The sequence below is a fragment of the Sus scrofa genome, chromosome 7 (genome assembly GCF_000003025.6).
Source record: "Sus scrofa isolate TJ Tabasco breed Duroc chromosome 7, Sscrofa11.1, whole genome shotgun sequence".
Taxonomy (NCBI): Eukaryota; Metazoa; Chordata; class Mammalia; order Artiodactyla; family Suidae; genus Sus; species Sus scrofa.
In genome coordinates, this window is record NC_010449.5 from 110125957 (window position 1) to 110153459 (window position 27503).

Consider the following 27503-nt stretch of genomic DNA (forward strand, 5'->3'; position numbering starts at 1 on the left):
CTAGGCCTGAGGTTACACAAGATGTGACATGGGTGGGAGAGCAAGGACAACCTGTGTCTCTTCCCTAAAAGAGCCCGACCTGTGGCTTAACTTCCCTTGAATCTTGATCACTGATCATAATACTCATAACAAAAGTATGTCAGTGACCAACCTGATCTACCCAGTCTAAACCAGAGCTCGATGATGAATTAGAGAATGCCTGGTCAGGCCCAGTCGCTAAGTTTTTCTTAAACTGCCTTAAATTCAATTTTAAAAATACTAAATAATCCCAGATGGTGTGGAACTCTAGGAACCATTTCCTCCTTAAGCACACATGCATGCACCGAGAGATGAGTAGGTGTGTGGAAGGAAAATTAGTCTTCCTGGGATCCCTGGGACTGGGACCCAAGCAATAGTGATTTAATGCTAACTGAGGGATGGTGTGCACACGATGCTGATACAAAGGGTCGATTAGACTGAGTAATTAGAATCACCGTGCTAGAAGGAAAAGGAACCTTCGAGGCCAGCTAATCCAATCCCTTTATTTTACAAATAGGGATTACAGTAAAAATCCATCAAACCAAATCGTCTAGTTGCCTGATTGCATTGATTGGCTGTTCCACCGAGAGGACCAGCCATTTATTCCAAGTAATTAGCCTGTTTATTCCAGCCCTCCTACGGCGCAGCCAAAGGTAGCCTCGAAAAACAGAGTCCGAGCCCCAGGCTTCTCTCGTAAAGAAGTGGGGAAGCTCCATGAAATCACTAACGCCAGCCTTGTTCTCACGCTGTGCGATGTCGTTGCTCCGTGAAGCAGGCTGGTGGCCATTTCCAGGACAATGGACATTAGTCCTGTTACTTATGGTGCTATATGGTGAGTGAGCACTAGACTCTCCCACTGGGTCAAGGCTGTAACCTCATCTAGCACCCCTGAATCCACGCTATCAATAATAACCTCCCCAAGGCCGCTGCTCAGGCACTGTGGCATCTGGCACTTCTCAGTGTGACCAAACCCACTTTGCAATGCAGCCCACAAGGTCTCCATAGCTACTCCCAGCACTTCTTAAAATCAGAATTCCAAATTTCACTGAAGGTTTCCATGGCAAGCCCCCCTGGGTTTGGCTTAGCTGCTGTGTTTTTTCCCTTTCCGGCAACGCTCCCTCTCAGCTTTCTCTAGGACACGGTTGGCATTTCCTCAACATTAAGTGGTTCTCAAGGTTGATTTCACCACTGCGCTAAGCAGGAGAACTCTGCAGTTTTCTCCTTGGAGCTATCTTAAAAGTAAATATTTATTTACCTTAACAAGTCATCATCACCCAAAAAAAAAGACTGTCACTAGGGCGCGCTAGCGAGCAAGGCAGTAAACAGCTTTTGGCTCGTTCCTTTATCACCTGCTGGCCGGGAATGCGGAACTCAGCGTGAGCTCCCAGGCAGGGCTGCAAAATACATGCAGGGTTGTCAGACTGTCCTCAAGTGAGACAGCTACAAAATAACCCAGGACTTAATCCTGTGTGGTGATCGATGTTCCGACTATATTTCTGAGTTGATGTCATGTTAGATCACAGCAACCATCCGCTCTGGTTAATGTATCTTTTTCAACGATGGGCATCCTTTCGCTCTTAGAGTGTTGCCAAAAGGCTGTGGCATGCTTCTAGGTTCTAAGGCACGCAATCTTCAAGTTGGTCTGTGTAAGCTCTGGAAACGGGTATAATTCAGCACGTGAGTTATAAAAGGCCCGGGTCTGTGGCGACTTCAGGACAAAGGTGGTGATATGGCTGTGTAATCAGAGGTACGTAAGGGAAATAAAACAGTGCTCTGCGTGTGACTGCGGAGCTCACAACTTTACTAGGTAAGTAAACATAAGGTCAAGTGGGGTGTGTGCTAAGTGCTCACAGCCCATGGTGGCTCATGAGAATAATAATAATACGTTTAAGTCCTAGGCAACTTTTCAAAGCTCATATTCCCAGGGCTGTGCCATCTTTGCCCCACATTAACAGACTGAACTGAGCAATGACGGGTTGGAAAGCAGGGTTCACCACTGGTGTCCTTGGAAGACAGTCCTCCAGACAGTCCAGGGTTGGCACAGAAGGCTCTGGGGCACAGCCGAACGCAAATGATGCTCTGGGGAACTTAAAGATGTTGGTGAAAACAGCCCTAAACTCCAGCTGCCGCTGCGTGTATCTACCCAGGATCAGAATCTCAACTGAGTTTCCCCACAGAGCAGCCATGGATGATGCTAAGGAATGAACCGGACAGTTGTTCCTCTTCCTTTCCTCATTTCTCTGGGTGGTGTGGTTCCAGAGCTTCGGGCCTCTAATCAGATGGCATCAAGTGACTTCGTGCCCAAGCCAAGGAGCTGCACAATGGCTGAGAACGACTGGTGGGGCCCCACTGCCTCAGGTTCTTTGCAAAACGATTTTTAAATCACCTTGACTTGGCAATTCTTAGTCTTTGGCCAGTAAAAAGAAGAAAAAAAAATAAAACTGCGATTTCTACAGAGTAGACATCAGTCTCCGTCTTCCCAGTTGGATTAGCTCCAAAACCACTCTTCCAGTTTTCTGTATCACAGGACCAATGTGGAGATAACCCGCGTGCCTGTGGACCAACCTTCAACATCCTCTCCAGAATTTGCTGTTTTCCAGATTCGAGGAGAGGAGACCCCTGCCCTCTCTAAATGTCTTAAGTTCTGATAGAGTTGCTCGGTCAGAGTGTTCACTCCTCGGGGTAGAAAATGATCATCTGTCTGACCACCTAGAACTATTCCATCGGGAAATTCCTACCATGCTCAGAAAACGATATATGTAAGAAGTCAGATCTCATTTTAATTTTCAAGCTCCCTGTCCCTAGATGAATTTGATGGTTTTCTTTTGCTTCCTTAAGCACAGTTCACTGGCATTTGTTTTTACAACGAAGGCTATTCTATATACTCTCACGCAGAATCCATTCTAATACGATATTCCCCGGAGGCTGTTTTCAGCTCCTGGTCGTCACCCGAGTCTTAAGTCTGGCATCCAGACATGCCCAGGGCAACTTTTGCAGGGACAGTGGCTGTCATGTCAGCATCAGGACACTTAATCTGCAGGTCACTGCAGACTAAACTCTATGCTCATCTCCCCAGAGTTTCATATTTGCCACTTGCTAATATAGCCTTTGTCAATTGATTCAAGGAGCCTCAACCCAATTCGGAAGTTCAAAATCCAATGAGAAATTCATTCCACTCACGCATGATTCATAGGATGATAAGGGCAATCGGCATCCTGGGGAGGGAGAGGTGGCTTCCTCTCGAGGCAACAGCGGCTGCTGTTTACCTCACACAGAACCATGGGTTCGAAACAAGCCCGTGCCCAGCAGTGGGGACGCTGAGCCTCACTGGCTCCTCCCACATCTTTCCATGTGGTTTGGAAAAGCCCTGCCCACAGAATATCTGCTGCCCCTCCCAGAGCCCAGGCGACTATGGGATGCCCCGGGTGCTTACCTGCCACAAAATCACCAAAGCCCACCGTGGTGAGAGTGACCACCACAAAGTAAATGGATTCCAGGGCTGTCCAGCCCTCGATGTACTTGAAAATGACGGCAGGGATGGTCACAAACACAACACAACCGGCCAAGATGAACAGGATGGTTGAGATGACCCGGATCTTGGTCTGACTCACTTGCTTTTTCTAAAAAAGAACAGAAAAGGAGAAAGGCAAGTCAGCTCCATCACCCTGCATTTGGAAGACAGAGGTAGAGGGGGAAACATCCGTGGCTTTGAACCTCCCTTTGCTTGTGGGCAGCTTCGTGAGAATCTAATGAAAGCTGTGGGTCCTCTCCTAAAAAAATACACAGAGGTTCTCAGGCGGTCAAAGTGGTCCCTGGGTCAAGAAACCCCACTTAGCTCCTGCCTTGAATATCGTTTGAGTGGTTCCCTGACTGCCGCGTAAATGCTGGTTCTAACTTCCTCACTAGTCCAACCTGCCTATTTTCCAAGGAGGGCTTGCTGCCATTTCTCATGTGACGTGACTCACCCTCCATCAGGAGGGCACATGTTTCGAGGTCTTCCCACAGGGGTGGTGGGGATGGATTTTCACCCAGTTTCCCTTGTGGCAATAGGACTATGCTGGGAAAAATGCCTCCTGAGACAGGCCAGCACGTTGGGATGAGAAGAAAGACACAGCCACCCCCATCTTCATTTGTGACAGACGCCAGCCAAGTGTCTGTCTGCTTCTTCACCCGCCTGCCCACTGCTGAAGTTGTACCTTTAGAACATATTTTTCTTTTAAAACACACGTGTTTGAGCTGGTGCTGCGCTCATCATGTTTGCTGGCTGTAGTACCAGCAAGGGGCAGGACAGGAGTCTGTGCTGAATGACAGGGTCACTGTCTAAAATGAGTAGGAGGGGCTTCATCTCATGTCAGCTTCTGAAAGAGCCAGTAGTTAGGAAGTGAAAATGCATTGGGAATGGAAATTAAACTGATACTTTGGGCAAAAGAATCGCGCCCACGGAGTCCAGAGGTCGACTGGAGGCAGACTGCTGTGCCCTTGAATGCACTCCAGACAACACCGGCATTGCCTCTAAACCGAATCCTCCCTTCAGGTCTTCTCAAAGTGGCCGTTCTGCACTGGAGACAGTCCTCAGAGGGGACCCTAGCACCAATACCCACCCCAAACTGCATACTATCATAAATATGTTTTCACACCAGAGTGTCTGGACCTGTGCACACTGCCCACCTTGAGTTTCTACAAAAGTATGCATTTTAAGGGCAATCGATATGGGAAATCCTTACCATGTGATCTGTTTTTGTCATTGCCTTCCAGTGAATAAGAGGGCAGAGACTCTCCAGAGTACAGAGAGAACTTTGCATTCATACACCTCATTTTACAGATGAAAACACCAGCCCAAAAGGGTGTGGGGAATTTGCATAAAGTGCTAATGAGGGGCAGAGCCCAGATGAGAATTCTGAGGTGACGGACTCTCAGTCCAGTGTGCAGTGACGGAAACCACTTTTCAAGTTACTCAAGAAGTCACCTGTTCAAAGTTGCCAGAGTCCTCCGCTAATGAAAGAAACCAGATTAACCTCCATGAAGAATAGGCCACCGTGGAGTTCCTGTGGCAGCACAGCAGAAACAAACCCGACTAGTATCCATGAGGATGCGGGTTCGATCCCTAGCCTCGCTCAGCGGGTTAAGGATCCAGCGTTGCTGTGGCTGTGCCTAGCCTGGGAACTTCCATATGCTGCAGATGCAGCCCTAAAAAGCAAAAAAAAAAGAAAAAAGAAAAAAAAAATAGGCCACCCTGTTTCCCCCCTCTGGGAAGGAAGACAGAATGAGAACCTGTCACTAGGAGATCTCGTCACTGTCCATGAATTCCTAAGCTTTCATCCATAGCAGGGACACCTCAGCCAGGTTTCCCTGGACAGCAATGCTCAAGAGAGGCACTGCTATGATCAGCCAACTCTGCTCAACCAGGAAATGCTAGCCAAGGAAATGACTAGGTCTCTGAGATGGGAAGGTTGATAACGATTCAGTTTCCCTGAGTTGTAGAGACAGACATAACTGCTGCCCCTTCACTGGAAAACTCCAAGGGACAAGGGAGCTGGAAGAGGGGGAAGAAGAAGATGGCTGCTCTCCTCTGTAATAAAGCCCCAAAACCATCAGATCCCACCTGATGGGATCTTGGTCCCAGGTATATTCAATATGGCGGAGTGGGCAGTTAAATGACTAGGACTAGCTATAGCGGAGAATATTTATTTGCACAAATCTCCATCAGCACTATTTACATGCCATTTCCTGGATTAATACATTACCTAAATATTCATAAAGCGAAAGAAATACAATCCTGAAGTTCCTGTCACGGCTCAGCAGGACCAGATGTTGTCTCGATAAGGATGTAGGTTTGATCCCTGGCTTTGCTCAGTGGGTTTCGGATCTGGTGTTGCCATGACTGTGGCGTAGGCCAGAGCCACAGCTCCGATTCTACTTCTGGCCCAAGAACTTCCATATGACGGCCAGAAAGGAAGGGAGGAAAGAAGGAATGAAGGGAAAGGAATACAGTCCTTCATAAAAAGGAGTCAAGTGCTCTGACTCTTAAGAGGATCGTTGGTATATAAAATGGGAACAGGAAAAAATAAGCTGACTCATGCTTTTGTATAGCCCCTCCCCATGTCCTCAGAAAAGCCATCTGGAAAAAAAAAAATAACTTATTGATATTTTTGAAACTACATGTGAAAATACCATTTTTCCACAAACGTAAGTACTATGACAAGAAAAATTACCTGAGAACCACAGGGAATGTTTCACCCATTTCATGAATTTCTGTGTTGGATATCATAAGACTTTGAGGGGGCAGGTAAGCCCCCTCTGAATCCAGGATGTAGTTACGATTAGCCTAGTTCTGTCTGTAGACCTACGAAAAGCCAAAGCCCAAAAGGAGACTTTCCCACAGATCATTAAGTTCATCTACTTGCTGGCAGTGGGACTATCATTTTCCCCCTCTATAAACCATCCTCCTCAAATGCATAATGAAATTAAAGGGAATTAAATGTTTGGGAGACACTTGTTAAGCCATAAATTAGGATGTGAACGCAACTGCAATCCAAATGAGGCTGAGGTTGGCAGAGGAGAGCAGCAAGTACGTAGGAGGCTGGAGACATTCCCAGGCTCCAGGAAGTGGGTAGAAGGGAAGATGGCACGGGGCAGCATTTGTCTGGTAGTGGAGACGGAGATGTGTAACAAAGGCTCCATCCTAATTGCATTATCTGTTGCAGAGTTTATCTGCATGATAAACATTTCACCACCGCTCACGGCCCAAGGCCAACCTGTGCTGCTTCCTCCAGACACCTAGGGTGATGCTTAGAGAAGGCTTGGAGAATTTAATCATCCGGGTATTTTAGGGACTTACAAAATAAAGTGTTTTGCGTGCGTGCGTGCGTGTGTATGAAATTGTATATACACCATAAAAGGAAGTGGTATGGGCATAAGAGTTTGGCAATATCTGTTATCCTGGATACCCATGTTTTTGCTGCTCTCCAGATACTTAAAAAAAATGTACATGCCTTAATTGAACATTTAAAACACGCCTTAATTGAACATTTTAAACTAGCTTTCAAAATGAAACCACAAACACATCATTCAGTGATCTTTGGGCTTCTTATCCCCATTAGCTCTTCAATCGTTCGCTACTACGGAAAAATGGTGTTTAAGAACTCGGTGTCTAGGGACAGGCTGCTTGAGACGCTGCATCTCATTCCCGCTGCTAAATGGCTGAGTGACCTTGGGCAAGCTTCTCAACTTTTTGCAGCAGTTTCTTCTTTTAAAAATAGAGATAAAAGAATCCACCCCATAGGACTGTTTGGAAGATTAAATCAGTGTGTAAAAGCTTAGAGTTAGCACAAGTTCGTGGGCCAGACCCACAGTGAGGCCAAACAACCAAAAACTCCCTGAACAAAATTGTAAAGCATTTTAAAAAGCCAGGTGAGGGAGGAGAGGTTCCTGGGGAAGTGATCAGCATGTGTACAATTCTCTGATTGGCTGATGGTGAGGAAACAGGGCGGGGACGGGGGCGGGGACAGGGGGCGGGGTCACAGGGATCAACAATATCAACCCTTAAGCCTGAGGGCTCCGAGCTCCTGGTCATCAAGTTTTAACTTCTTTCTTTTGGCGAAGGGGGGTTTTCAGATTTGTAAAACAACGCCAGGAAGGTGCATCGGATACTGTTATCCTGGTACTTCAGAGAGGAGCTAAAGCAGAGAACGAGGAAGGGCCCCTAGCATCCTGCTCTGTTCCATTTGCACTGTGTCTGCTCAGTGCTCAATGATCGGCAGCGATCATTTTTGATGTAAAAGTCCGAATCTTTCCTTCTATGTGGACAGCCCAGATTTACTGCTGCCCTTTGCTACTGAGGAATGTCCTGTCCGCCTCCCGTCCAGTGTAAGATAATCTTTGTTAGCTCAGGCGCTCACTGCTGGTTCTCCCTTTATATACATTATCTCCTATAATTACCTTCTTTTCAATAAGAAAAAAAGTTCTCATTCTCCTTTGGTTCTTCTGTGCTGACTCTGGAGTGAGCTCTCAGAAAGTCTCAGCTCACCATCTTGGAAGCTTTTTTATTTCCCTTTTCATTATTCCCCCCCTAGTTTTTCATCATCCTTCTGAAGCTGCCGAGAATTGCAGATAATGTTTGCAGGGTCAGCTGCAGAGGGACCCTGAGAAGCACGGACCTTGCGTTCCTTTGACCTTCTCACCATCACCTCCCCAACCACTTAAGAGTCTAGCTGTGTTTCCACAGTGGGGTTGCTAGGCAAAATCCCACTGCTAATTTACTGGTAAGCAGAGCAACTAGCAGAAAACCTTGTGAGCGCCCAGATCTGACTGAGCTACTGTGTTCTTAGGCTAACAAACCTGTTTTCTGGGAAGAAATGGTTTGATAACAATATTTGGGCAGAAGTGCAAGAATAGTTGTGTATATCTGTCCAAATCTTGTTTTCACCACTTTGTTGATTAGCACAGATCATGTGGTCTTTCTATCTCCTGAGGCAAAGAGTGTTATACAAAACTATTTCCTGCATCTGAGTGGCACTAACTGTAGGAATTTTTGAGGAACTCAAAACAAGCTTCCTGTAGAGTTCTTTTAGTTGTCAAAATCATATCTGCAATTATTCCAAAAAGCAAAGTCAGCTTCATAAGACAGGAGGCAGGGGAGCCAGCTCCGAGTTCTCCTTTGAGAGAGGGACCTATGTGCTGACAAATCTGAAAGTGTTTACATGTTTCAGACCTGGGAGGGCCAAGCCACATATCCACTTCTCATCAAGCATAATGTCCTGCTGGTGTTTGTTTCTTCCACAATCTTATTTTAAAGAGAAGTATATTTCTATTCATCAGTGGGCTATTTCTTTTTTATTTTTGCATTTTAGGGCTGCACCCTCAGCATACGGAAGTTCCTAGGCTAGGGGTCCACTCAAAGCTACAGCTGCCAGCCTATGCCACAGCCACAGCAACATGGGATCCAAGCCGTGTCTGCAACCTAGACCATGGCTCATGGCAATACCAGATCCCCAACCCACTGAACAAGGCCAGGGATCGAACCTGTATCCTCATGGATACTAGTTGAATTTGTTTCCACTGCACCACAACGTGAACTCCGAGTGGGCTATTTCTTTTCTGATTTTTACTCCTCTCTAATATCTATTCTTCTTTTCACTTCTTTGTGATCTCTTAGAATTCTGAGGTGAGCAAGCCTGATTGTTGTGTCTGGCTGAGGAATTGCTTATGTGTTGTGATTTTTTTTTAGCAGGACATTGGAGGTTTTATTCAATAATAAAGATACTACAGTAAAAATCCTAGGATGGGAGCTAGACATGCAGAGCTAGTGTGGTTCAGTTTTGTTTTGCTGAAATGCAAACACATCACCATGGGTAATACAATTGAACGGAGAATGAGTTTTCAAAATGGACAGATAATAGGAACTGACTCACAAAAGAGCTGACTTCATTTTCTGATATAATTATGTTTTCCATAAAGATTTCTTTTCAAAAAGTCCAGTTCTAACTAATGGTTTCACCATCACAGCGAATAGCCATGTAGTACCAGTAATTTTACAAACTATGAGGAGAGCTTTTAAACACTATTTGCCTATAATCTCCATGGCAGAGACACTGTAAACATACATGAGTGAGAACCGCTCAGTAAAATCTCCATGGAGCTTACTGAAAATGTCCTACGCAAAAGCCGAATACACAAATGGATAGGCTCTATTCTCAAAACACGTTATATCTAGCATCCGACTCTGAGCCATGCTGCAGCATCCAACAGATTATTGGCCACTTCAGTGCTTTGCTGGTATCACCATGCAAAGTTTTTGAGAAAGCTTTTGGTGTATACAATTAAATTGTTTCTATCACTTAAAAACCAACATCGGTGCAACTGGGATGGCTAAAAGTATTTTAAATTAAAATCCGTGACATAAGTGCAGCCCTAAAAAGACAAAAAGACCAAAAACAAAAATTAAAATCCGGAATAAAAATTCTCAGCTATTCCACTCTAGAAACACTTTAAAATCTTCGAAGATTTTCTGTTCATCATTTCAGTGGCTTTTAACATTTGAAGATAAAACTCTATTGGAACACAAGATTTTGTACTCAAAGTTCATTCGGTACATAATTATTAGAATCTTTTACATGTGAGGGGCTGTTCTAGTTGCAAGAGACATAGCAGTTAAAAAAAAAGAGAGAGAGAGGATAGCTTTCGGACTGTGGCACATCGGATCAGCAGTGTCTCTGGAGCGCTGGGACACAGGTCCATCCCTGGCCCGGCACGGCGGGTTAAGGATCCAGCATTGCTGCAGCTGTGGCATAGGCTGCAACTGTGGCTTGCATTTGATTCCTGGTCCAGGAACTCCATATGCCAGGGGGCAGCCAAAAAGAGAGGAGTTCCCTTGTGGCACAGCAGGTTAAGTATCTGGTGTCACTGCAGCAGCTTGGGTCGCTGGTGTGGCATGGGATTGATCCCTGGCCCAGGAATGTCCACATGTCATAGGCATGGCCAAAAAAGAGAGAGAGAGAGAAAGTTCCTTCCTCGTGCTCACAAAGTCTACCTGGCTGGGTCTTTGGCTTAAAAGGTCTTTATGGCGCTGTCCATGGTGCCCAGCCTTGGTCCAACTTTTTTTTTTTTTTTTGGCTTTTTGGCTTTTCTGGGGCCGATCCTGCAGCATGTGGAGGTTCCCAGGTCAGGAGCCGAATCAGAGCTGTAACCGCCGGCCTACACCACAGCTCACAGCAATGCTGGATCCTTAACCCACTGAGCAAGGCCAGGGATCGAATCCGCAACCTCATGGTTCCTAGTCAGATTTGTTAACCACTGAGCCACAACAGGAACTCCCTTGGTCTGACTATTGGCAAAGTTATTATCTAAAGACATCCAAGTGATTAAAAAATATCACTGTGGGAGTTCACACCAATGAAAGAAACATCAGATGTAACCCTGGCTGAAGAGTCATCTTTCTCTTTAGCTGAGGTATGAAAGGCAGGCTCATGGAAAGGAGAGGAGGCTGGGGCACCTCCTAATGAGCCACATCAACAGAATAACTCCTGGCAATTCTCATAGAAACCACATCCAGACTTATTTTATCTAGATTTCAGCACAAAAATGAACAATGTTCCCACCCCTGAATGCCCTCCCCTCCACCATACACACAGCATACAATAATAATACTACAGAAACAATGCTGCAGACAACTGAAAGGTAGCCCTCCTTTTCTAACCAAGGTTCAAGGTCATGGTTCATTGGCCAAGCAGTCCACAGTAGTCAAGACACATGAGCCCCTGAATAGAATAGATGTTCCTTCCCATCCCTGATGCTCTTTGCTTGTGCATGGAGCCCCACACGTGGCAGCACACAGGGCCATCTGATGCAGGAACTGAGGACTCTGCCTCTTTCTCTCTTCTTCCTTTTGGAAGAAAGCTGCCCTCAAAAAGTGCCCCCTTGTGATCTCCTGTCTAATTCTCAGATTGTATTAGGAAGTCCATTTTTCCACAAACATAGGCCAAATTCTGCAGTGTTGAAGGGACAGAGTAATATTAGGCTTCAATCTGCCATCTCCTTTGTCTTATTTCCCAATTGGTTCATACCTTGAATGGGAAAGAGGGGATGCTATTTATCTGGTTCTTTCAAAGACCACAATCATCTCAAATCTCCTCTTCCCCCACCCCCCGCCCCTGTCTTCCTGGTACTGTGTTTTTGTTGTTGTTGCTAATTGTGGCGCTAGCTCAATAATTATTCCACTGTGAAGGGGAGAATGAGGTCAGACCACGTACTGTGGGGCAAGTTCATGGATTCCCTTCTTTAGATTGTAGTCCCTTCCAGGAAGGAACATATGTAACAAAAGAGGAAAAGACAGGAGTCCTGCTGTGGCTCAGCAGAAAGGAGACCAACTAGTATCCATGAGAATGTAGCTTTGATCCTCGGCCTCGTTCTGTGGGTTGGGGATCCAGCGTTGCCATGAGCTGTGGTATAGGCAGCAGATGCAGCTTGGATCCTGAGTTGCTGTGGCTGTGGTGTAGGCGAGCAGCTGAAGCTCTAATTCGACCCCTAGCCCGGGAACTTCCATATGCTGCAGGTGAGACCCTAAAAAAAGGTGGGGGGGGGAGACAGTGCAATTACAGTGGGCCTCCTGCTAAGACTGATTTCCTAAAAGAAGATAAGGAAATTCATTACAGAAGTCCAGTCCAGGCTGGAGATGTCTAGGAGAGACAAGACCTTGCACAGGGGAGGTTTGGTGGGGGTGGAGTTAGGCAGCAATGGTCATAATGCAGCCACCTAACACACTAAGTAAGTAGAATGCTCACTTGCCCCACTGCAGCTTATCAAGGGAGCTCTTGACTTTTTTTTTTCCCCCCTTTGGTCTTTCCTGGCATCTCTTAGCCATGTCTCTATTGACTGGAACCAGTATCCAAGAGCACCCAGGTGGAATGGAAGAGAAGAAGGCCTTCAAATGCCCCCACCTTGGGTATGAGTAGAGTAGCCCAGAGAGAAGGCATTTATGAACTTCTGGCAGGCCTTCTGGAATAACTGTCTACAAGCCCAGGAATCAGGATAAGTGACAAATAAGCATGCATTTCTTGTGGCTTCATTTATCGTGTCTATTGGAGGATTTGAAGAAAGCCCCCAAGAGAAGCCAGTAAGTCAATATCTAAAAAATCACCTGGTTATTATTGACTCAGTATCTATAAAAATTCCTGGGTTTTACTGGAGCAGTGGTAAGCAACCCCCTTCCCAAGAGAAACATCCCTTCTTTCCTTCTTTCTTTCCAAACAAATGTTTTTAATGAAAGCCCATAGGAATGCCCGTCCACATAAAACTATAAAGAATAATGAAATATGCATTAAGAAATCATATAGGGAAAAGACGTGTGAACAAGACGAGAAAAATGGCAATGAGAAGCGAGAAAAATTAAGAAAATCTTTGAGAAGGATGAACATTATTAAGAAAAAGACTGGGATATAGAAAGCAGAGATGGAACACTGGTTTGAGAGGTCTAGAATTTTCTTAGAGGTATAAGGCTTTCAGCTGAGCTTGTACCTAATTGTTTGAGAGAAACAACTTAAACAAGAATGGAACACAGTTTGAATAAGAATGGAACCCAATTTCATATAAAGTGATCCAGAAGTAAGTCGTAAACCAAGAAGCTCTACAACACTTGACAGAAACATCCAGAATTGCCACATTTGCTTTGGCAGAATATTTCTCAGGTTGTGAATCAAGTTGACTCCTATAACTTTTCTATTCTTTCCTTCAATAAATATTTATCAGGCACTACTCTCTATCAGTTACAGAACCAAATCTACTGGTGAGCAAAACAGAACGTCCCCCAGCTTCGCAGAGCTAGTGGGGGAAAGACGAACATTAAACAATCACAAAAGCAATATATCATCACAGCTTGAGAAAAGTGCTATGAAGGGGAAAGAACCTATCAACTGAGAGGTATAACAGGGAGACTAGATGACACAGTTTGCCTATCTTGTTCTCCCACATATCCTGCCCATACCTCAAGAGTCAGCCATGGTAGTAAAGGGGGTTACTGTTAATGATTCAAGACAGAAGACGCATGCTGGAGAGAAAACCCTGCAAGGAAGCCAAGGAGGTGCCAATGAAGTCAGAATTCACATACTTTGGTTGGTTTCTGCTCCTGACAAAGTTTTCATTGACAGCCTCATGGCAGAGTCATCCAAGGTGGGGGAATCTTGACATCCTGATAGATTTGCCCTCTTTGTAAAACTTGCTCAAGTTTTACACAAACAAAAGAACGTCCAGTTGCCAAGTGCTCATGCGTCGTGGGCAAATAAGTTCATAATTCATCTATCATTCTTCCATAATTATTAAAGAGTAGCACTGTTCTTTAATTTTATTAGAATGGATTTCATTAGAATGTAGATTTGATTAGAATGACCAGACAGAAGCCTGTTTGGATTACTAAATGAATACACACAATAATTGTCCCTGTTGCTAGTAAATTGGCACATTTTTTCCTTTTAAGAGAATTAAGTTATATACAAACCCTTTAATGGAGTTTAATGTAATGACTAAAGTTTACCTTCATCTTTCATGAAATGACTGGGCTGTTTAGTTATGCAAATCATAGCAGGTGTGGACATCAGATGCTCCGTAAGATAAAGTAGTAAACAGTGGTCCACCCTTAGGTGGGGGGGAGTATCTCTGCAGATCATAATTTCCTTATAAAAGTATTCTCTTTAAAATATAATTTAGATGACCTCACTCTTGCAAAGTGTTTGGCAGAGATATTCATGATCTTATATGAACAATTTTCCACACTGCACCAGAAATGGAGATTCCCAAAGACAATCTTTAAAAAGACATCCGGGTCTCCTGATGTTCTCCTCATGTTGAGAAAAAGACTAGAAAGTGGAATTGAGCTGACTCTGGTGACACTCAGCCAAGAGAGTTCTGTTCGTGACATCACGATGCTGCTGAAGGCCAACAAACCACCCTGTTATCATGCTGTGATGGAATTGAGCGAATGAGTTCATGGGACATGACCACTTTAGAGGACAGTGGTTCATCCTCTGAACCCCCTTCTTTGGTTTGGTGAAAGACAGAGACGTCCTCCTAGTGCAGAAGGTAAGAATGCCAATGATTCATTTTCCCAACTGCAAGGACAGAAGCGGCAACCCAGGTTCCCCAACCAGAGAGATGGAAGTCAGACTTTGAACCAGACACTAGTGAGCAGATGTGGCAGAGCAGATCCGATGTGTTCACCTGAAGGATTTCTGTGTTCTCCTCCCCCTCTTTTCTCTCTCTGGTATCCCAAAGAGCATTCCTAAATGAGGGGAAAAGATTCTCAAAGGTGTTTTACAGCACCCCTTCTCCTCTCCCAGAGACTAGAAAAGACTTGGCTGGGGATGAAGATGGTGGGGGGATGGTGCCGAAAGGCTACTCAGCCTGGAGAGATAGGAAGAGTGCAAGGGACTGGGTCTTCCTAGGGTCTTCCAAACAGAACACCCAGGGTGCAGGACCAGAGGTATCGAGGAAGGGATTCCACGCAGAACTCTTCTCTAGGGTGGGTACCAACCGCCTCCCCACCCCTCCTGAGTCCTGGATCTTCCTAAGTCTCTTCAACAAAGCGTGAGGGACTTGCACACTGAGTGGGGTAGAGATGTGGAGAGGCAGACCTTGCCCCTGACAAGTTGGAATTGACCAGTGTGGAGAGGCAGATCTTGCCCCCTCCCGTGGAATGGGAGCTTCCACGGGGGCAGGGGGAAGAGGGAGGAGGCAGGCAGCAGTGGACACACCGTTGTGTTATATGAAGAAGCAAGAACCAGGTGGAATCCACTCCAGGACTCATGACCCCAGTAGCGGTATTAGGTCCCGGTTCCCGGGACCATCAGAAGGGTGGTTCCAGCAGCAGTATCCAGGGCCCAGAATCAGTGGGGTCAGCACGGTTGGCTGCTGCCTGTGCCAGGCAGACACAGCTGTGACTTCTTCCAGGACTAGTTCTGTGTTGTGATTTGGGGCACTGTTCATGGCTGGGTACAGGTCCAGCCAGGTCTCCATCCATCTCAGGATTCGGTAGCTATACAATAGCCTCTAATTTTTTTTCTTTTTGCTTAAATTAGCCATAATTGGCTTCTCCTGATTCAGCTAAGCTACCACTCCTGGAAGTCAGGGTAAGCTGGCTTTAGCCACTTGGAGGCAGATCAGGCACAAAGCCCCACAGCCCGCTAGAATTCTGGACTCCAAGATCAGCCAGAACCATAACAAGTGGTTATGCTGCTTTGGTAACATCTCTCTGACATTCCTAAATCTTCAGGAAAGTCTAGTTAAAAATCGCAGCTCGGGAGTTCTGGTTGTGGCTCAGCAGGTTCTGAACCCCACTAGCATCCATGAAGACACAGGTTGGATCCCTGGCCTTGTTCAGTGGGTTAAGGATCCAGCATTGCCGTGAGCTGCAGTGTAGGTCACAGATATGACTCAGATCCCACCCTGCTGTGGCTGTGGCATAGGCTGCCAGCTATAGCTCTGATTCAACCCCTAGCCTGGGAACCTCCATATGCCATAGGTGCAGCCCTAAAAAGCAAAACGCCAAAAAAAAAAAAACAAAAAAAAAAAAACCTCACAGTTCGTTTCAGCTGTGGTGTAGAAGGGACTCTATCCATTCCTGGGGTGGAGAGTTAAAACCTCCTCTCCCAGGCCAGCAGGGCAGAAGCAAAAATCCGTCAAGGCAGGGGGGTCTGCCACCTGCAAGAGAGGATGAGGGGCATTGCCAAGGGCAGTCCATAGTTAGAGGAAAGACTAGCAATCCAGAGGAATGGATGGAGAAGACCCAGGCCATGGACAGGACAGACATGGGCACACAAGAGCGACAAGCCCTCCAAGTACTAGAGGCCAGGGGACCTTGGGGAGAGGAGCTGGGGAGGGGCCTGCAGGGGTGCCAGGGGAGCAGCAAGCATTTAAGGCTACACATGATGCAAAGAGAAATGACTGGAACATGCAATTATCAATGCATTCAAGGTGGATCTCTTTGGACAATGGACTTTCGTGTGATTTTTTTTCTCCTTTGTACCCTTCTGTGTTTCCAAAGTCTCTTCAGTGACCTTTTTGTCATCTTTGCAATGAAAGAAAAAGAGGAGAGGTGGAGAGAACAGGGGGAGGGGAGAACAGGAGGAGAAAAGGGAAAGAGAGAAAGTGAAAATCAGGCTCACACACACACACAGCAGTGGTTCCCCAGAGAAACAGCATGAAGCCCTTGAAAATCATGCAGTTTTCTTCCTTTCTTTTGGGAAGAAGATGCTACTGAGAGAAGGAAAAGTAGCTCCTCCCCATGGTAACGTCAGAGAGATGGACCTTGTCTGAAGCCTCAGAATCCCAGGGACGGTTGCCAGTGGTGGCAGTGGAAGCTGTGAGGATGTGGCCTTGTTCCAATTCAGTAATTGCATCCTGCCTGCTGCCCGTGCCACCTCCCCTTCCTACAGAACGTGGCAATCTCCTCCCTGAGCAAAGCTGCTGGGGAGCCCGGCTGTTGGCGAGCACATGGCACCCTCCTCATCTTGTCCGACAGCTCAGGCGATTTCTGCAAAGAGGGCGGCAGCTACAACTCTGATTTGACCCCTAGCCTGGGAACTTGCATATGCCTTGGGTGTGGCCCTAAAAAGCAAAAAAGAAAGAAAAAAAAAAAGAAAAAATTACAGAACATTGTAAATCAACTATAATAGAAAAAATAAAAAATCTTAAAAAAAAGCATTATCAGGGGACAGCTCCCCTACCAGACAGCCCTTTCATCAAAATAATTGTATCTCAAAGGTTAAAAACTTTTTTTTCCATTGACAATTATTTGCATGCAACACTACTTTCGATTTCAAGGGCATTTGCTATATCAAAATGCATTTATCGGAGTTCCCGTTGTGGCTCAGTAGTTAACGAATCTGACTAAGAACCATGAGGTTGCAGGTTCAATCCCTAGCCTTGCTCAGTGGGTTAAGGATCCAGCATTGCCGTGAGCTGTGGTGTAGGTTGCAGATGCAGGTCGGATCTTGCGTTGCTGTGGCTCTGGCGTAGGCCAGAGGCTATAGCTCCGATTCGACCCCTAGCCTGGGAATCTCCATATGCCACGGGAGCGGCCCTAGAAAAGGCAAAAAGACAAAAAAAAAAAAAAAAAAAATGCATTTGTGTTGGAGTTCCCTCCCTGGTGGCTCAGCAAGTTAATTATCTGGCATTGTCACTGCTGTGGCTCAAGTTCGACCCCTGGACCTGGAACTTCTGCATGCCTTCTCGGTCATGGCCAAAAAAAAAAACCATGAGGTCACTCCTTCCCCAGGTGTGGATGCTAAAGAGGCAGACAGACCTGTCGTCACAGGGCTGATGGAGATGAATGTTACCTAGGGGAGTACAAGGTGCTGACCTCATTTAGGAGGCAGGACACACTCCCAAAAGAGCTGGCATTTATTCTGAGAGCAGAAGGGAGAGGGGATAATGTTTGAAAATCTATAAATGTCACAAGCAAAAATCTGGAGATGAAAGAGGATGGCACTTCAATGCAAACACACAGGCCCTCTGAAGTTCCCCTGTGGAAACAGATTCCTCCCCAGACACAAGCATCCAGGAGCTTACTCTAAGAAAGAATGTTAACTGTGAAAAGCTTAAAATTTTTTTAAGTAATTTTTTCAAGTATAGTTGACCTATAACACATATTAGTTCCAGGGGCACAGCACAGTGATTCGCTGTTTCTATACAACACAAAATGCTCACCCCACTAAGTCTAGTTATCATGTGTCACTGTGCAAAGATATTACAATATTATTGACTGTATTCTCCAAGCTGTACCTTTCATCTCCATGACATTTATTTTGTAACTGGAAGTTTGTACCTCTTAATGCCCCCCATCTATTTCACTCATCTTTGAAAAATTCAACCAATAGGAACTTTTCACAAAACCTGGTTGGTGAGTTCACTTTGTGGTTGTTGTTGTTTCCCTAATAATGGGGGAGAATTTGACGTTAAGACATTTCTAGGAGTATTATTAGAGCTAAAGGCATGTGATCATTTAAAAAAAAAAAAAAAACTAGAAAAGGGACAGAAATCCACATGCCCATTTTTCAGGCAGGGAGCAGTCTCCTCAACCCTCCAGTTACCCCCAGCGGAGGCTCCCAGAAGCAGGTGTCACATGTTTACCCGGCCATCTGGACAGGGCTTCTTCCTTCTCTTCCCTAGAGGAAAGCTTGACAAGCCTCCAAAGGGGAGGTAGGAGAGAAAGACACCTACCAGAGAGAATCAAAGGGCAAAAGACAACAGAGACGATTACAAAGAGCAGCAGAGACAAGAAGCAAACAGCAATGTCAGAAAAGAATGAAAGCCAAAAAGTAGTAACAACACGGCCAGAGTGGCACTTAGATGGCATGCATGTCATTTTAAATGTTGACATTTGCTTTCTTGTTAGTTTTGGTGCCACCTTTGTTACTGTCCTTGAAAAATTTATTTTTTAAAAAAAACACAGAGGCTTTCTGTGTCCTCTCCTTAAAATCATTCATAAATTCCTTTTAATGACCACACCCAGGGCATATGGAAGTTCCTGCCAGGGACTGAATCCAAGTTGCAGTTGCGACCTACACCACAGCTGCAGAAATGCTGGATCCTTTAACCCACTGTGCCATCCAGGTGTTGAACTCACCCCGAACCTCCATAGCAACCTGAGCTGCTGCAGTCAGATTCTTAACCCGCCCCACCACAGTGGGAACGCCTGCCTTTTTTAGCTGCATGCTATAGATCCCTATTTATAATTTTTCAAACTAAAGTGCAAGGCAGTGATTGAATCAGAAGGGAAAGTCCTGGTAACTGATAGGAGATGCTCATCACATCTGTTTGTACCTACTCAGAAGGAAGCAGGGGGTGGGGTATGGATGGGGAGATGGCCAAATATTAATAATAATGATCTAATGTGAGCCCTTTCAACCATTCCCTAGGCTCAGGTAGAAATATCATTGATGCTGTTTACAGTAAAATTCATCTTAGCCAAGGAATCGAAAAAACTAACCCAAGGGAGGTTGCTCAGTCTAAGTGGTGCCACGGTGGCAAGGACACAGTATCTAAACACAACACAGCAAAACTCATCTTCCACCAGTCCGTTGTTGATATGTGAGGAGCCAGGCATCTTTGGGGAGGGAAGTCTTGGAACTCTTGATGCTTTGTAAAAATATGTACGGACCTGTGTGTTCGAGATTTGTAAGAGCACCTACAAGCTGAGAGGCAACCAGCTAGTGATTCTCCTTTTACCAGCATCTCTATATGTGGTGATGGAATATCCTGGAAAAACCCGTGTAAGTCACTGCAGCCCATGACGTGCCACCAAGAATGAAATGCACAGTCTCTCCTATTGCTTGGATGGAAAGGTAAGGGCATGGTCAGACCTGGATTCTTCCTTTCCTGAATCATGGCTAGTGCATGCTTTCCTCCCAAAGCAGGGACTGATGACTGGAGGTCTCTCCCAGGCCCAGGCCATCCTGCCCATCAGATTCCCTCTGACCCTTTCTGCTGCTCCCACCACCCACCTCCACATCCCTTCCAGGAAGGGGGCTGCACTGCAGGCTGCATCTGTAAACAGCTCTTCTTCAATCCTGTTTGTTGGGGATGCTGAATAGCCACACACCCTGGGGGTGTGGAAAGGGATCTGGTTAATTTCTCTGTCTCCCCTCCAGTGAATTCACCATCAATGTGTAGTTACGGAATGCCTCTAAGGCACTTAGCTCTTAGCACAGGGGTACAGATAAAGAAAAGCAGGATATCCCTTAGCTTCAAGGCTCTTATGTTTCACTCAGGAGAATAACCCATTAACTACATAAAATGGGTGCATCACTGAAGACGTGTGTGATGTCAAATATACAAGCTGGAATTCACAGGTCCCTCCTCTGTGCTCAGAAAGCTAACAATGGGCTTATCATAACGGTGAATAACATTTATTGAGGGCTAACTGGATTCCAGGCATTGCTCTCATGCAATGTACCCAAAGAGGTAGCCACTACTTTTATTCCCATTTTTCAAATAAGGAAACTGAGACACAGCCTGGGGTCATGTGGCCGGTAAGTGATAGATCAGGGCTTAGGCGCTAAGGCCGTGTGGCTTCAGAGGCCACCTGCCCTAGCCCTGCTCTCATTATGGACAGGGCTTCATTCATGTCTGTTTTCTCCTTGGGAGAAGGAACTGTCTTTGTTTACTGCCATGAACCCCCACCGTGTTGAGAACACAGAGGCATTATTGGAAAATTGCTTATGCAGGTGACCTGGGGAGAGGTATGAAGGAGCAGCCACCATGGGCAGCTGGAGAGTGAATCATTATTAGGTGAAGAAAAGGATTTCAGAGCGACAGCAAGGCCAGGGGAAACTGGACGTCACCAGCACGCGAGGCCCAAGTTGGCCTGGCGCTGAGCCACCCTCCCTCCCAGCTGCTCTGTTGCAGTGCCAGAGCTGAGGAAGCAGGACGGAAATAAGCACAAGGACGCGGATGGAGGTGAGGGTAGGAGGAGAGCAGGTGTGAGAGAGGCAAAGCCCCAGGCACCGCTTCTCCCCTTTGCCCTCCCCGCCACCACATAACAGAGTGACAGCCTTGGAGCAGCCAGGGCTGAAGAGGATAAGCAGATAAACAAGGTACAAAATGTTGTCTTCGTGGCCTATACAAGTTGAAAGGAAAAAAAAAAAAAAACAAACAAAAAAAACCCCAGAAAATAACAAGTGCTAGTGAGGTCTTGGAGAAAGTGGAACCCTTCCAGCCTTGCTGGTGGGAATGTAAAACAGTGTGGCCCATGCGGAAAACAAAATGGTAATTCCACAAAAAATAAAACAGAATATACCATAGGACTCAGCAATCCCATTGCTGGATATACAGCCAAAGGAATTCAAAGCAGGGACTGGTCCGTGCGTCCATGCTCACTGCAGCATCATTCACAAGCAACCCAAGGGTCCAATGATAGACAGACGACGGGATAGACAAAACCTGGTTGAAATACACAGTGGAACATGCGCGGCCTTACTAAGGCAGGAGATGCCAACACATGCCACAACCTGCATGAATCCTTAAAGACACCATGTTAAGTGAAATCAACCAGTCAGGAAAGGACAGCTACTGTATGAGTCCATTTATATGAGTATTTAAAGCAGCCAAATTCATAAAGGCAGCAAGTAGAAGAGAGGTTGCCAGGGGCTAGGCAGTTGGAGAGAATGAGCAGTTACTGCTTAATGGGTGAAGAGTTTCAGCTTGGGAAGCTGGGAAAGTGGTAGAGACGAATGGTGGGGCTGGTTGTACAACAACGCGGATGTACTTAATGCCATGAGCCATACACTTTAAAATCGTTAAAATGGTCAATTTTATGTTATGTCTATTTTACCACAATAGAAAAAAACAGGCATAAATGAAAAGCAGAAGCAGGTTCTAAAGTATCCAAAGCAAATTCCTGGGGTCACCTTAAATGAAAAGAGACCCTCTCTGAAACAGTACTATGGGCAGGACAAAAAGGTTTGTTCCATGGAAAGAGTGCTAATTTGAAAAGCCAGGGTGGCTCTGTACTTTTACACTCAACGTTTCTGAGTATGAGACTCCCTTCTGAAGATTAAAAAAAAAATCCTCAATCCCCACACAATAATAGAACATGGAGTACCCACTGATGGTGAAAACATATAAAGACAAAAAAAGGCTACTATGAATGCAAGAATCATATTTTAAAATGAACTTAAGTGAATTACTGATGACTACTCTCTACGTACATTTAGGAAAGGGCAGTACAGGTGAAAAGGAGACATATGATTCATTCTGTTTACCAGCAATGCTTGATACACAAAAGTTCCTCAGATCCTTTAAAACAACATCTCAGGCCCCTGGACACCCACCACCCACAGAGGGAGACCCACAGCTCTACCCTAACAAGATGCTAAAACTCAGCAATAAACTTCCACGATACGGTGCAAAACCATTAAGTCAAAAATGCTATGATGCACAGATGCGGCTCTTCTCAGAAAATAAAAAGCAAAGCATTTTCTCCCCCGAAACACAAAATGTACTTCCTCTAGCAGGAAGGCACGTTTCCTAGGATCGATTCAATCTGGGCAGCCCTCCCTTACACAAAGCCATCAGTGCCTGCTCGGCAGTGTGACAGGACTATGCCTGCCATGCGGTCACCTGCCCAGGGAGAGGCCTCTTTGGGTAAAGGTTCGGAACACCTGCACACCTCTCAATAATGACATATTCTAAAATCCTTCCCTTTCCTCAAATGGAAAGTTCTAAAGCTTCTCAGAATTTATCAATGACTACTGACATAGACCACACACCCCACTCGGAGGCTGGCAGACTCAGTTCAACAACAGTGTCTCTCAATCTTTAGGAACCTGGTTTGTCAGAAGCTATAGTAGGGTGGTTTATTACTTGCTTGGCTCACAGAATTAGCATGAGGCTGAATGTAAGGTGTTTTTGAAAATACTGATTAAAACTAAAAACACAAAGAGTTCTATAAAAGGGAAAATATTATTATTCTATTATAGGAATGTGCTCCAAAGGACACAAATTAGCCTGTAAAAATTGGTGTTGAAGAGTGAACATGAAAAATCATCCACCTATTAAGCTGGTTTTATGATACTAATAAAAATGTGAGTACTCATAAAATTCTTGGATTAAATTCATAACTCGTATGTCCCCGGAAGTTTTAAAAACATGTTACCGTACATACTGAGGCATCACTGGACTTTCAATGGTTCCAAAATGCTAAGATATAAAATGTTTTAATCAATAATCCCCTGGGATAATAGGAAGTGACCATCTCGTCCATGGATAAGAACTGGTGATAACAGGAAGTGACATAGACAAGAATTGGCAGGTTAAGAATAACCATATACATGTTCCAGAGACTTTCTTCAATTGGATGGTGGTTCAGGAAGAGCTTCCTCTACTGCTTTCTTTGGGTTTAGTTTCCCAACAAGAATTAAAATCGTGATGTTGGCACCCCTCAAACTCCAGAGTCTCAAAACCACTGAGGCAATCTGATGAAATCCAGAAAAAAAGGTGAAGGCTTTCAGAGGCAAAACCAGCTGCCTCAGCTCACCAAACAGCTTGGCTTTGAGCAGTGTGCTCCTCTTACTGTCAGCATCGAGTGGACCGTACACAGTGGACCCATGAGGTGGAAAGAATACGTCGAGTGAAGAGCATGGTCTGCCTGGCAAGTCATCGCACAGAGCTGGGTCCAAACCAGTCAACCCCTCTCTGATAAGCCCACCTTCACATTAATCACATGGCCGACACAAGCAAGGGGGCATGGAAGCCAAAGAGTACTCTCTGGGAGAAGAGATGCTTGCCAATATGGGGCCAGATTAAGGAGACAGAGCAGGTGCAGAGAGAAGAGTCTGAGGCAATGGTCCAGTTCCAAGTATCCATAGATGAGACAAAGCTGGATAACTAAAACCCTCTGAGAGCAGATAAAGACAGGACCAGTATCAGCGTTTCCTCAACTGGCCATCTTTGTCTGTCCCCCGGTCTTAATGAACCTTTCATGAAGACTCTTCTGAACCATCAGTGGCTATTTCTATCCCACAAGAAAAAGAAGGAAGGACAGTGGAAAAGCTAAGTCTGCCTGCTCTGCTGGGTCAGGAAGACCTGGTTTGGAATCTCTGCTGTCACTTTGGGGCTGATTGACCTTAGATAATTCACAAAACCTGTCCAAGCATTCCAGTTTCATAAAATTAAGAAGGCAAATCAAAACCAATCTTACAGTCACCACAGGTGAAACCGTTGGGGGGAGGGAAGAATTGGGAAGGTGGGAATAACATATACACACTACTGTATAAAATCGACGATTAATGAGAAGCTACTGTATAGCCCAGGAAAATCTACTCAATAGTGTGTAATAACTCATATGGGGAAAAAGAATGGATATATTTATATGTATGACTGATTCACTCTGCCATACATCTGAAACTAAGACAACATCAGAAGTCAGCTATGTGCCAATAAAACGAACTTCTAAAAAATTAAGAAGGTAAGAATGATCCTTCTAGAGGGTTGTCGTACAGCTTATTCTGGGTAAAGCCCACAACCCGGTGTCTGCCATACAGTAAATCCTCAAATAGATGAGACTTCCAGACTGAGGTGTCCCAATACTCAGTCCACCTCAGCCAAACCCTGCCGGACAAGGACGAATCCAAGTCTTCCTACCAAGATCCCTACTTACAGGCATTTACAAGCGATGGCCCACCCCGAAGTAACAGTCGTGGTCTCAGAAGTCACCCGTGATCAAAGTTTGCCAGAAAGAAAAACAGGGACTCTGTTAAAGCCACCTTAAAAATGTTTAAATGGAGTTCCCGTCGTGGCGCAGTGGTTAACGAATCCGACTAGGAACCATGAGGTTGCGGGTTCGGTCCCTGCCCTTGCTCAGTGGGTTAACGATCCGGCGTTGCCATGAGCTGTGGTGTAGGTTGCAGACGCGGCTCGGATCCCGCGTTGCTGTGGCTCTGGCGTAGGCCGGTGGCTACAGCTCCGATTCAACCCCTAGCCTGGGAACCTCCATGTGCCGCAGGAGCGGCCCAAGAAATAGCAACAACAACAACAAAAGACAAAAAGACAAAAAAAAAAAAAAAAGTTTAAATGTTAAATTCTATCCGGGCAGTATTTTAAGTAGTCAGATTTTACGCAGATTTGAGAGTCTGGCTGCTTATGGAAAATAGTGAAGACGCATTTTAAAGGCCATTAAAACCTCCTACAGGGATCTCAGATGGAAATAGGAAACACCAAAAGGATGCTGGCCAGTTATCAAAAATAAGCCAAGAAAGAGGAAGACTCACACCTGAGATTAGTCCCGATGGGTCGGCTAAAGACAGTGTTGAGGTGTTTGCCTACTGAAGAATAATGTACAGCTACCTTTGTATATGTCATCGAATCAAGTCCCCAGGCATGTTCCCTCGGGTGAGAAATGACCTTGTTCTCAGAGTATAAATTTCCCAAAGCCCCTTTTAAGGACCCATCTGAGAGAAGGGCACTCTGAACGGGAATGGCACTGACACTGAGGAGGGGGACAGGACCGTGGGTGGAGACACCAAAGCTCAGGTGGAAGATTCATCCAGGGGACAAAGGCAGACCCCTTGGGAACCTGTGAAACAACTGGCCCCTTAAATCCCAGCCAAGTCATGACTCGTAACGGGGACGGTTTTGCCCTCAAGAGGACACTTAGTAACATCTGGAGACACTTTTGGCCATCCTACTAAGGCCACTGATGATACTGACATCCAGTGAATGGAGGGCAGGGAAGCTGCTAAACACCCTGCAACACACAGGACAAGTCCCACATCGATTGTCCAGCCCCTAAATGTCCAGAGAGCTGAGGCTGAGCAGGCCTGCGCTGGAGGAAGAGAGAAAAGAAGGGACCATCACAGACAAACTGTGTCCTGGTTGTCATTAAGGAATGCTGTGTAATCTCTTTTCTGGATGTCACTTACATAGTTTGTTCCAAGTGCACATCTGGGTCAGTGTCCTTAAATTATTTCAGCTGTTCTGAACCTGGTGGGGGAAGCTTTAAAAAATATTTGCCTTCTAGGAGTTCCCATTGTGGCTCAGCAGAAACAAACCCGACTAATAGCCATGAGGATGCAGGTTCAATCCCTGGCCTCGCTCAGTGGGTTAAGGATCCGGCATGGCTGTGAGCTGTGGTGTAGGTCACAGACACGGCTTGGATCTGCTGTTGCTGTGGCTGTGGTGTAGGCCGGCAGCTGCAGCTCCAATTAGGCCCCTAGTCTGGGGACTTCCATACGCCACAGGAGCAGGCCTAAAAATATAAAATAAATAAAAATTTAAAAATTGCTTTCTTTGCATTTTAAAACAATTACCTCCCACCCTCTTCTAGCCCCTTAGGGGAAAGTAAGAAAGCAAATGTTCACATGAAAACCAAGGTGTTTCCTCTGATAAAAACAAACTCACACTTTCCATGTAACATTAGTCTTACTGGGTTATTTTTCAGTAATGTTTAATATGATATGCACTAGTGCAGACATGTTGTGGAGGCAGACAGATGACAGACAGACAGAGAGACAGACAGACAGACACACACACACACACACACACACACACACCATTGAGCACTCTCAACCCACCACTTGGCCCTCACCAACCCCTGGCTATTTAGGCAAGATGCTGGCTAGTTTGCATAACTGGCGTGCCATGCACTTTTCCACTAATACTAGGAATTGGAAATTGTCGTTGAACCCACAGAGCTGAAAATAACACCCAGTTCCCAAAACAAGGGCTTTGGGAAGTAATAATTATCTTATTAACCTCATTGCTCCTGGGGGCCAACTCAAAGATACAGTGTGAGAAACAGTGGGCTCTTTAAAGTGCGTTCTTCCAAATCCTTCCTTAACTCATGTCAGGCACAAGGTAGAGGCCTCCGGGAGTCCTCCGCTTCCACCACCAGCCCCCCTCCTGCACTCCCAAGTGATTGATTAGCCCACTGATTGAACATCATTACCAGGATGAGATTGCCATCGCCCTGCCCTAAGCAATTGGTGGGTTCTAAAGTCCCCAAGTTATCACAGCACCAACAAGCCTAGGGTAACATGTGACCATTTGGCAGCTACACCCCAGCACCTTTGGTTCCAAAGGCATGTAAATATAAACATTTCTGCTGTATCCGTGGGGGAGAAAGGCCAAAGAAGAAAAAGAGCATCCCTTGGTTTTAGAGGTAATATCAGAAAGCCTGCTGATCAGTCATGTAAAAAGAGGCAGCTGCTTCCTACCAGAGGCCAAAATCCAGCTCAGGGCAAGAAAATGGGATTCAGTCCAAAATATCGACCAGGTTTCCTGCAGTAACCTATCAAGTAAGGGCCGGCCCCGGGCCGGCAGAAGAGCTACCCGCAGCGGGGGAGGGACAGGCTGCCCACTTCCAAAATCTGCTTTGGACCAAGATCAGCCCTGCTCAATCCCAAGTAGTTATCCTGACTTGCCAACTGCCCAGATTTCCTGCCCAGTAGAAGAATTATTTCTACTTTATATTATATAAACATTATAAATGACCCCAAGTCCAC

At 45.6% G+C, this 27503-nt stretch overlaps 1 protein-coding gene across 4 annotated transcripts in view; it reads right to left on the reverse strand.

Moving 5' to 3' along the window:
- Positions 1-27503, reverse strand: part of KCNK10 (potassium two pore domain channel subfamily K member 10) — a 154791-nt gene that overhangs the window by 8870 nt on the left and 118418 nt on the right. For all 4 annotated transcript variants that reach the window (XM_013978357.2, XM_013978356.2, XM_021099591.1 and 1 more), the window contains one exon: positions 3452-3638. In XM_013978357.2, the coding sequence (XP_013833811.1) occupies positions 3452-3638 (187 nt within the window). The remainder of the gene's footprint in view (positions 1-3451; positions 3639-27503) is intronic.